Consider the following 12,097-nt stretch of genomic DNA (forward strand, 5'->3'; position numbering starts at 1 on the left):
TGACAATTGCCTAGTGGTAGTACAACTATTTTTTTTTACAATTGCCTACTGGTAGTATTACTTGGTTTTGCTGCCACCGTCAAAGCCTTGGTTTAGAGGAGTTTTTTTTTTTTTGAGCCAAGGTTTAGTGGAGATGGAGTGCGTAAACAGGAAAGGACAGGAAAGTGTGTACTACTTTCAAAAAAAAGAGTGTGTACTAGATGGGTTAAAATACAGGCCAGCAGATGCAACGCATCGAAACTTCAATCAGACAACCGTCTCATGCCCAGCAGAACCAGTTTATTGAACTAATGATTTATACACTATAAAATAATACTCCATCTGTAAACTAATATAAGAGTATTTAGATCGCTTTTATATTAGTTTACGGAGGTTTCTAAAATACATAGAAATAACTTTTTTGTGAACTTACAAAAATGTTTGTTAAAGACATTCACGAATTTAAACAATGTTCATGAGTACCAGATAAGTATTCATGAATTGTAAAAAATAAATCAAAAGTTTATAATTGTTCATGACTTTTTAAAAATGATCATGAATTTTAGAAAAAAAAAATCAGGGATTTAAAAGATGTTATTTAATTTTAGAGAATTCACCAATATGGAGAAATATTAATGATTTTTTTACAAAATGCTCTCAATTTTTAATAAAACATTTATGATTTTGAAAATGTTCAAAAATCCAAATTATGTTCCTCAATTTCAAAAAATATTCATATATTTTTTTAAAAAATCATGAATTAAAAAGAAATCAAATATAAAAATGAACGAAAAAAAAGATGGAGAAAACCGCTAGAGTAAAAAGAAAAGAAAAACGAATGGAACCTTCCCAAGCCAAAAGGACTAGCCTACATGGCAAACTCAATAACGCCCGCAGGGGCCATGTTTGCTCGACCTCCTCCGCATTAATAACCCTTGGGATTAAAATAGAATTTATTATGTTTGAGATGCTTTGTACTTCTAATGAATTTTTATAGAAGATCTGATCTTCCAAAACATCTGCATGAGATTTCTACCATCTCATATCCTCAGTGCAATGGGGCTTCACGGGGTGCAGTCCGAGTCCGGTTCTCAGGTGTTGGTGACTGCGCTCAAGTCGGGTGACCACGACCGATCGCTGATTGGGGTCCTCCTTCGGGAAGGCCCGTAGTTTATGCTTTACAAGTTTCGACTCTTTTGATTTCAGTTTTTTGTAAGCGTGAATCTCCACTACTATTAAACAATCAAACAAGAATTTTTTTAGGTACACCCCGTAATTAGACCCAAGACATCGCACCAACCAATCAGCACCGCACGATTAGACCATAAGTTTTAATCTAACAGCCATCATTGATCTGATGAGTCTGTTGTGTGGAGTTAGCAATTTCCAATGACTGACCATACTCAACTAGCGGACGAATATTCCAACTACTGGTCCGGTGTCCCCTACAATCACGCGATTCTGATCGCTACCAGTTCCCGAAATCAATCTCTTCTTCCCGAGTTCTCCACGCCTCCCCAGCTGCCTCCCGAGTTCGGATCACCTCCATCGTCGTCCGCCGACGCGCCTCGCCCGCAGCGCCATCCGCCACGTGCCTCCTTCCACCCCAATCGGAGGCAGCAGAGGCGGAGAGGCACGTCGCGCCGCCACATCTGGAGAGGGAGGGGCAGGGGAACGGACATCACGTTGGATGTGCTTCGCAGGTGAGTAGCAGCCAGTTTGATTCGTTGCATAAATTTCTCTCTAAAGCTGCTTAATTTGGGTTCTTTCTTCACTGTCGACGAGGGTGTCGGCTAGGGGCGGCGGGGGCAGTGGGTCTCCGGTGGGCGACCTATGGGATATGGCAGCGGACGCGAGAAGGGGTGAGGGGCCCAGGAGCCACAACGGGAGCCACGAGAGCGAGTTGGACTTGGCCATGCTCGTCAGCGACTGCCTCAAGGGTAACAGCGGCGAGGACCCGGGCTCCCCGACCTCTGCCACTTCGCAGACAAGATCAAGGTATGCTCCCCCGTCAGCTCTTTTCTGGTCAGCTCTGTTCATTTGAATTGTATGTTTGCGACCATGGCTTGCCCCAAATTTTGTTCGTCAGGTTGGTTGGCTGCTACCGTATGAAACTGCCCACTTAGCGCTTCCCAACCTCTAATAATTACAGGTTGTAGGAACATTTCTGGAATCACATGTATATCGATCACTTCCAAATGAATTTGTCGTTAGTACTACATTTTTTTAGCAGTTGCTTCCAAGTGAATTGTCGTTAGTATTCCTAATGTTGCTAGCGTCTTCTGCTCTGAATTTACTTCTTAAAACCACCGCCCAAGATAACATCGACATCAATTTTGATATGTCTGACATGTTTGATCTTATTTGACTGCAGGAGTGTAGTGCAAAACAAAAGTCTACTGACATTGCTGGCTTGCAGCTGTAACTGGTTGTCTCTCAAGTTTTGATTGCACAGTAGTACAATTTAGTTTTTATGAGGTTTCGATTGCACAATGGTCCAATTTAGTCTCATCTACCATGATTCATTCTAGAGACCATTTTTCAGGCTTTTAGCCTTATTGCTGAGGCGTAAAATACATCAGCGTGGGCACGATTTGTTCCCCTCATGTAATCTAATCATGAGCTAGCTAATTTGTAATCTAATCAACCGTGCCATGTGCGTGCGCCCTTATCAATCCTGGTTCAGAGAATGCATTGGGCTATTTGTTTTGCTCATTAACTTTTACCCAAAGTAATAACTGGATAACTTAACTTTGTGTGTTGTTGTATGCTGAAGCTAACATTCTGCATATCTGCATGTTCCATTTTAGATGTACAAGAAAGCAGGAGATGAGAAAGAAAACAAGCTGCTCTCCATTGCTCACTCCCTCTTCTCGATCCACGAGACATGGCTCCAGGTTTTTGTAAGAGGTCAATGTACTGGCAGCTGCAGTCGCCATCTACTCATGAAGCTCCTTATGTACTTGAGATACGACGCGACGGTCTGTGTGCCCAAATGGTAGGGCTTCGAGAAGATACCTGGAGGTAACCCACCTGACCAAGGCTTAGCTACTTATGTTGTTTGATTTTCTTAGAAATTGTGCTGTGTGGCTGAGTTATTTATTGTTTTGCCAAACAGGTGAACATGAGTACATTGAATATTAGTGGACTTGGATCATCTTATGGTCTGCCTATACATGTAACTTGATCATGGTAAGCTAGATGTACCAGCACTGATCACTTCCTTGACACTCATCCTACACATCTCCTTGTGAAATAATTGTTGGTGATGTCCCTTGTTCATATTATGTTCCTTGTAGAAATTTTTGTTGCAAACTGAACAAGGATAGATGACAACAGGACAGGAACCAAAATATATTGATACCTAGCTTTGTTTTTGTTGAGTGACATGTTTGAATAGCATCTTAATTGGAAAATTTTAACACAGTTGCATGTGCAGTGCTTTTTAACCGACCATATTCTACTGAACGTCTGACTCCCCCTTAAGATTTAGGTTGGAAATATACTGGAGTAATAGTGGAAGCCACTTTTTGCTTTGGTGATTTTGTGAAGTTCAGATTTTGGTTTATCACTATTCAGACTAATCTTTGTAATAATTTCTTGAGATCTGCCTACAGTACATGAATTTAGTATCAGTTTACATACTATATACACACATGACAAGTTTTTTGTGGGGGAAATTTAATCCAGCAAAAGCATTGTCATTGTTATTCCCTACAAGTTACTTGAAGAAGAAGAAAAATGCCCTTTAGACATTTTTAAGAAGCAAAACAAATCTTTCTTTCTATAATTGCAGAAATCCATGGAATCCTTGTGGTAGTTATTTCTCCGGGTATGGCAAAAGTCATGGAGTCTTTACTATTTGTACATGTAAGTGCACACCCAAGTGCATCGATATCAGTAGGCTTTCTGTAGTATAACTGATTTAACATTCTGCGAAATTCATTTCTTGGTCTTTGCATGACCACCTCTGCATCATACACAAAGTGCTCAGAAGAATACATCATGCAGTGACTCCTATAAGGAAGGAATGGAACGAGTATTGATGTTTCACTTTTATCTGTGTTTGTACTTTGCTTTGTCCTAGGAAATCTGGCTAAGGATCATCACTTTTACAGCACACATGACACATCATAATGAAACTATTCTCCTTTCTTCTATTGAAGTCCATGCATATCATGACATGCATTGGAGGACTCAAATTTCATTTTTGTTATTCTTTACATTACTTCCTAATTAAGTCCGCTAAACATTTGTAAAACAGAAGCTTTCTGCAAGCATTATATTTTCCGCCGAATGTGCTATTGTACAAAACATTTTACTTGACATGTGAGCAAAATATAATGTACATTATGCCGATTAACTTTCTTCCGAACTGTTGTATCACCACAAGGGAGATTGTGGTAGTGTAGTACCGAGGAATTAATCCTCAAATTCTTCGGATTTCTGGGAGTGGTGCACTGTATTCTATGGACTTCTGGGAATTAAGCCCCAAATTCTTGGGAGTTCCTCGCTAGAATATTCTATGGTTGCAATAGTATTTCTATTGGGATGCAGTTACAATTATCTCAAGGCTAATGGCATGCTAGATTTTTTGAGTTCTGGGAGTGTTGTACATATGCAGATTCTTATAAAGGTGCATGTAATCAACTTCTGGCTTCCTTTTATCTCTGCATCTATTGTCCATATTACTCATATAAAACTTTGATGGTCAGTTTATTTGCGCACAAATGAAATTCCATAATTTAATAATTTGATCCTCTATTATAATGCTACCAACTATTATTTTTCATCAAACCATATGTTATGCTTAAGCTGTTTGTTGCTTTTGTTGATTACCAGCTTACATAGATTAGTGCAATATATTCTTATAAGGTTAAGTGCCCTCCTTAGATCTACGGGCTTTAGTAATAGGTGCCACCACCAGTTTGAGTTCTCATATATACGATCTACGACAATTTCAAAAGATGAGTAATTAGTTCAGATCATACTACTTTCCATTACAGCTTTCTCTATGTATACTTGGAGAGCAGTGTGTGTTTTACCTACAATATGCATACCCCCATTGCACCATAGTTCCACTCCAGGAGATGCTGAGATAAACTGAAAATGGAGGAAAAATTGTCCGACTCTTCCTGCTAGCAGGTGGTACCCGCTATGACTCCCATGGGTGGGATTACCGTCACCGCCGCCGAGCCTTCAAATTCAGAAGATAACAAGCAGCCCAAAATCCAAGAAGGAAGCTAATTCAGTTCTTCCAAGATTGCTATTTTTGGGAGGTTTTTGTTCCAACTTTGCATTGACGACACCATGTTCATTTGGACAATGTTTATATGTTCCTTTGAAGTTCACCCAAGAAAATAAAAAATCTGAAATCTTCATCGGATATTTAATTTGATTCCATTTTTACTATACAATAGACTAAATAGGCCACACCCATATATTCTCTATGTAGAAGTTGTTCATCCAATTGATTCCCATTGATTTGTAACTTTTTTTGTACAATTATGATTTCTTTGTGGTCTGCTTGAACTTCAGTGGCATTCTCAAAAGATAATTGATGGGTTTGTACTTTGTCCTTTTGTTTATAGAGAAAGGGCCATCCCAGAGTATGAATTCAAAATTGTATACCCACATGAATTTTGATGTGGTTTGATTGAGACGTGCGTTGCACGTGCATGTTTACTAGTGTAGTAAGGTTGCCCACGAACTAGCCGCTTTTGGCTTCGGGGCGGGTGTTCGTGTCTCGTTATGGATGGAGCAGGCTCAGAATTTTTTCGGCTATGGTGGCCAACGATGTTGCTGTGCTAGTTTAGTATTGGAATGAATTGGTTCCGGATCAAAAAAAAATCTGATCGTTTCGTAAAATAAATAACGAAATATGTATTTGGCAACTTTGTGGCAGATTGCAAAACTGCCACACGATCTCATCAACGTCGGTTTTGAATCTAGCAGACACGATCCGCTCCCCCTGGCAGCCCTCCTGTTATCTCTCGCCCTCACCCGCTCTAGTCGTGCATCCACGAAGGCTTCGTGCGCCCGCGCGATGCGCTCGACACCAGCCGCGTCGGCAGGCGTCGGTCGCCGGCGTCCTTGCCCGCGTCAGCCCCTTCTCTTTCCCTTCCTCCTCTCCATCTAATCCCTCCTCTCTCTGCACCTGAGTTCGCGTGGATGCAGCTCCGCCTCCCAGCCTCCCTCTAGTACTCCTTACAACACCCAACCGTGCCCGCATCGCTCCGGCGAGCTAGCCGCCGCCGACGATCTGAGCTGAGCTCCGCCGCGCTCCACCCTGCCAGCTCTTGCTCTCGATGGTGCAGATGTGAGTTGGGGATGGTGACCATTACCCCTTCCCTAGTGTTTGCGAGGGACTGCAGCAGCCGGTGGTTTGCATCGGCGCACACCCTCGCTTGCTTGGTATGCTTAGACTACAGGATTCTCGCAAAGTCTGACGGAGAATTCTCCATGTCCCAAGGGAGGATCGTATTCTCATTCTCCCCCACAGAAGTGCCTGTCCATCTAGAAGGTAAGTTGAGTTCAGATATCATTGTGTGTCAGCCATTTGTGTAAAGATTTTTCTTGTTTGAGCACATTATCATCATTGGATCAGAGCTTCATCTTACTAGCTTGCTACAGCATTATAGCCACGCATGGATAACTTGAGTATAAACACCACAGTAACTTTGACCATGTTAAAAAAAATTGTTGAAAAGATATCCTTGATAACTTCTGTGTAAATAGTATGATAACATATGCATCGCATACCCGATAACTTAGGTGAAAACATCGTGGTAATTTGGACACGAGCGAAAAAATTGCTAAAACATACCACCGGTAACTGATGTGTACATAGCATGGTAATATATGCACCACATAGTTGATAATTTATGTCAAACACCATGATAACTTTTCAACCCATGGAAAAAAGGTTGATGAAACATACCCCGTAACTTTTTGTGTAAATAGCATGATATATTAAGCACCGCAGACCCGATAACTTACATACAAACACCGCGATAACTTAGGCCAAGGAGGGAAAAAAAGTTGTTGAAAATATACCCCCAGTCACTTATGTGAACATAACACGGTAATAAACGAACCGCATACTCGATAATTTACATACAAATGATAATTTTGGTCAACGAGGTAAAAGAGTTGCTAAAAACATCTCCTCCCTCCCCCGCCTTCGATAACTCATGTGAAAATAGCTCGGTAATATATGAACCACATACTCGATAACTTACATAAAAGCACAACGGTAACTTTTACCAAGGAGAGAAAAAATTTGTTGAAACATATACCCCCGATAACTTATGTGACGGTAATATACAAACCACATGCCCCATACCCTATGTACAAATACCATGGTAACTTGACTAGGGGGTTGAAAAGCATCCCCCGATAACATGCGAAAATACCATGGTAATATATCAACCGCATATCCAATAACTTACGTACAAACACCACGATAACTTTGACTAAAATGGAAAAAAGTTGTTGAAAAACCATAACCCGGTAACTTATATCAAAACAACATGGTAATATACAAATAGCATACTGACATCTTATGTACAAACACTGCGATAACTTTTCAGCAAAGAGGAAAAGTTGTTGAAAATCATCCCTCGGTAACTTATGTGAAAATAACACCGTAATGTACGAATTTTCAGTTTCATTTGATCTCATCTCAGGAAGGTACAAGTAATGTGCAAGTTGAAAGAAACCACATGACGTGGTGTAGCCCAGTTGGTTGTTGTTGCTAAATTAATTGTGGGAAGGTTGTGGGTTTGAGTCCCGTCCTATTGCATTTGCATTTTTTTCGCTTTTTTCAAACTGCAAGCGAGGGTGTGTGTGCAGAAACGCGACAGGCCCGCCCCCAGCGGGGGGTCAGGGGGCCCAAAAAATCGGGAGAAGGGAAGGGTTCGTGCGGGGGGATCCAGATGACCCAGAAAATCGGGAGAAGTGATGGGTTTCGTACGGCACGACGGGTGTTTTTGCAATCTGGCACACGGTTGCCAGTTATCACAGTCCAATAAATAAATAGATGTGCCAATAAATAGATGTGCCAACAGAAAGGATGGCTGTCTACCGGAATAATGCTCGAGGCAGTAGCACCAAAAAATTGGACACTGCTACCCAGCCAGCGTGATTCCAACGCCACAGCAGCGCGGCGCATCATTTCCGTTACATCTCATGTGCCTGCCTTCCTCACATGGCCGCGGGCTTCCCCGTAGGAATGGCGCACCCCTCGCGAGAGAGAGAGAGAGAAGAGGGGGCGAGGAAGAAACACTCGAGAGAATTGCAACACCGTCAGAACAGCATCACAGTGCTCCAGTTTTTGTCATCAAGACCCCAAGCTTGTGTGGCTGCTTCATCAAAACATTCCGTGGAAATCAAGGACCAAATAAAGCTCCAGCTGAGAGTAACTAAACCATTTTCCCTGCAACTTTGGAAAAGGATGAGCCCTAAAAGAACTTTGTCACCCAGGCTCAAAACTTGGTACCACACTTCCAGAGTAGCATTAAAATTGTTCAGAGCAACAGGTAACTCTGGGTGCTTTGGATAAGGATTAACCCTAGAAAATGTTGGGATCATCAACATGGACTACTTCTCGCATCAACATGCTGTGTCAATGACTATTTTTTCAGCATGACAGGATGACAACACTGTCAACCCAAATATATTCAGACTCGAAGCAAAGGGACAGCAGATGGCTAAATATTACGTACCCGTCTTGCTGGTAGAACAAATAAAGAAGAGTAGCAGCTGTATTATTAGAAGAAAGACAGGTCGGAAAAGCGTAGAAAATAGAAGAACTTTGTTAGCAAAAAGATCAAAGGTACCTAGACACCTGAACACCATAACATTATTAGAAGTAGCTGAATTGGAGTAGACAGGTCACGGGTATCAGAAAGACATTCATCCAAGTGGTAGTAATCTTCCTGACTTTGGGATTTCATGTACAACTATTTGAAGACATTAGCATGCACTAAACTGCATATAACAAGGCATAACCAAGTAATGCTACAAATCCAATTGTAATGACACAAATTGAGTGAACCTGAGAGTAGATTACCAGTGTAAGGGTACCACCTGAACGAAATTGACAACTGAAAGACATACAAGTTTCTACTCCATTCTAATATATAAAAGAAATTCTTTGGTTACATCTTGTTAAGGTTATCATTTATTCGTCAGCACTCTTTTCGCTCACTATTTCAAGGCATGTAGCCTCAGAATGAAAGATTGAAAGTTGTACTTGAGTGTCATCATGATTATGATATCCCAGCTAAGAACAATACAATGTCAAAAGAATCAATGTTCAAAGTTCGTTTTCAAGATCATGCTAAGTCACGTGCCTTTCAAAAATCAGTCAAAGAGTACCAGTTGGCGTTTACGCACGACTGACCAAGGATGACGAATCCAGTCTCTTAAGTGCAATAAGTAATGGCTAATGATGGATAATGGTCACTGTACTCACCAAAGCCCAGCACCACCACACCAACTCTAGACTCCAGCATCTTATAAAGGCAAACTTTCCATTTCAAACATCAGATGGAAAAAAAATTAAGTGTATGATTGTTCAAGTTGATTGCTAATAAACACAATGCTTGACAAGCTGACATTGGTCGCACTCAAAACTTCCATTGAACTGCTGCCACTGGAGTTGCTCATATAAATTAGGATAGCAACTCTATGACACAACCTTCACAGGAATACTGAACTATATCCGTCTACCTTCGTATAGAAAATAATTGTGGGATGATGATAGCAACTCTATGACACAACCTTCACAGGAATACTGAACTATATCCGTCTACCTTCGTATAGAAAATAATTGTGGGATGATGATTCATTTTGCTTGCCAAAATGAGCTATTTATTGTGAAAAGACCCTCTATACAACACTCTTCTGTGCGGCGCTTATGTTGTAGTAAGAACCAACAAATTGGTGGCAGTTAAGGTGAAATCCCCTGGAACTCTGAGCCAAATATGTTCCAGTCATAAGCAAAATGAACAAAACAGAGAATTGCCCGATAAAAATTTGTCACAAATTCAGAAACTAAGAGGCATAAACTTTACAGAGCACTGAATTAGGAGACAACCATGACATTTCGGAAATTAGGACATGTCAACCGATCCAAAGGGTCAAAGAGCTATACACTTAAACTCAATTATTCTTAGACATCAGTCAATAATATACACAAAGTCAATAAATAAGAAACAAAAACAAGAATTCACAATCACATAAGTTGATACAACAGAGTCATATCGAGAGAAGGGTGACGGAGTTCACCGTGATCTTACTCTGACGGCTCACTCGCCTCGCTCTTCTTGGGCTGCGGTGGGGGCTGGGGGCGGCTGTCGTAGTCAACGACCTCGGCGTCGGTAACGGAGCGGGAGTGCTGGACGATGGATCGGCCGATGGAGTTGATCCACTCCTCCTTCTCCTTCTCGGCGTCGGCGATGAAGTACATGGTCTCGGTCGGGGTGGAGAGCTCGAAGGCGAACTGGCGGTTGAGCACGTCCTCGGCGCCCTTGACGGTGAGGCAGGAGGAGACGGGGATGATCCCCCGGGGCACCGAGCCGCGCGTGACGGCGGCGTCCTTGAACCAGAAGAGCCGGCCCTGCTTGAGTACGAACCAGCGCCGCCGCCACGTCTTGATGTACTCGCCCTGCTTGGTCAGCCACCCCGCGCGCTCCGCCCCGTGCCAGAACTCCACGCCGCCCGCCGCCGGGTCGTCGCCGCCGCCCGACGAGGAGGAGCCCATCACCGCGCGCCACAGGCTGGCCGCCATCGCGCCGGGGGGGATCGGGGATCCGGGATCGGGTGGGTGCCTGCGAGCGCCGGGGGCTACGACTGGGGAGGAGAGGGACAAAGTGGGTGGGGAGTACTGCGCCGCTGGATTCGGCCGGGCGGCGTTTTTGATGCGATCGCAAAGGCGTCGCTCGAACGGTTTAATTGGCTTTTATCCAGCTGATGACGAGTTGATTCGCTTAAATCCAGTATTATTCACAGAAAATCATAAGGTTTTCTTATAATGGGAAAATCCGAAATCACTACTTAAAAAGTACTCCCTCCGTCCGAAAATACTTATCATCAAAATGGACAAAAAAATGTATCTAGAACTAAAATACATCTAGATACATCCCCTTTTATTCATTTTGATGACAAGTATTTCCGGACGGAGGGAGTACTCGTTACAAAGATTACTCTAACTTTCACGCTTGTCGCAACTTAAGAGTTTTTCTTTTTTTCGTAGATTTGTTTATTTAAAATATTTTATCTCTTAAACCGTGTGTCCAAATCTCGAACCGCTTTCACCGCTGGATTCCTCGTGCCGATATCTTCAAAACTACTCCCTCTGTTTGGAATTATTTGTCTTGAAAATGGATGTATCTAGAACTAAAATACATCTAGATACATCCATTTCCGCGACAAGTAATTCTGAACGGAGGGAGTAGATCTCATGTTGATAGGTTTTGACGAACTATTTTTTCAGAAAAAAAACGTACAAAAAAACCGAACCGGGAGCACGGGCGTTTTCCCTTTCCGAAAGAGGCACCCCCGTGCCTTTGACGAAATCACAACCGTGCCTCTCGCGGAAGCAAAACCGTGACTCTCGTGAAAAAAACGTATTTTTTTTCCGTTTCCGAGGAGGCACGGTCGTTGTTGGGGATATAACTATTAGGTATGACCCGCCCAGGAGGGGCCGGGTTATCATATGAAGCCCAAGAAAACATTGAAGATAGCGGTTTAGTCAAGGGTCCAAGGCCCAAAGACGACTTAAGGCCCGTAAGGGTAAACCGTCATATATGTAAAAGACTTGTATTGTAAGGCATGTAAAGATAGTCACCGAGCCGGACACATTTTATGAGCCGGCCGGGACTCCGTGAGCCGCTGAGCGTCGACCTGTGTATATAAAGGGTCGACCCGGCGGCGGTTCAGGACAAGAGATAACAGATCGAAAGTTAGGTCAAGCGGATTCGCTCCCTGGTAATCGAGACATAAACAATACTACCTCAAACTGGATTAGGCCTTTACCTTCATCGCAAGGGGCCGAACCAGTATAAACTTATGTGTCCTTTGTCCCGTTTAACCCTTTTAAGCTAACCTAGAT

The 12,097-nt window shown here is 42.6% G+C and overlaps 1 protein-coding gene across 1 annotated transcript; it reads right to left on the reverse strand.

Annotated features, from left to right (window-relative positions):
• Nucleotides 1-10,069: 10,069 nt before the first annotated feature.
• LOC119346026 (pleckstrin homology domain-containing protein 1-like) lies at nt 10,070-10,896 on the reverse strand. Its single transcript, XM_037615787.1, has one exon. The coding sequence runs from the start codon at nt 10,772-10,774 to the stop codon at nt 10,280-10,282; it is 495 nt and encodes a 164-aa protein (XP_037471684.1). The 5' UTR covers nt 10,775-10,896; the 3' UTR covers nt 10,070-10,279.
• Between the last annotated feature and the right edge of the window lie 1,201 nt (nt 10,897-12,097).

Source organism: Triticum dicoccoides, chromosome 1B (genome assembly GCF_002162155.2).
Source record: "Triticum dicoccoides isolate Atlit2015 ecotype Zavitan chromosome 1B, WEW_v2.0, whole genome shotgun sequence".
NCBI classification, from domain to species: domain Eukaryota; kingdom Viridiplantae; phylum Streptophyta; class Magnoliopsida; order Poales; family Poaceae; genus Triticum; species Triticum dicoccoides.

What these genes read in the sequence shown, in the direction of transcription:
- LOC119346026 (XM_037615787.1), bottom strand. Translation starts at nt 10,774, where the DNA reads ATGGCGGCCAGCCTGTGGCGCGCGGTGATGGGCTCCTCCTCGTCGGGC.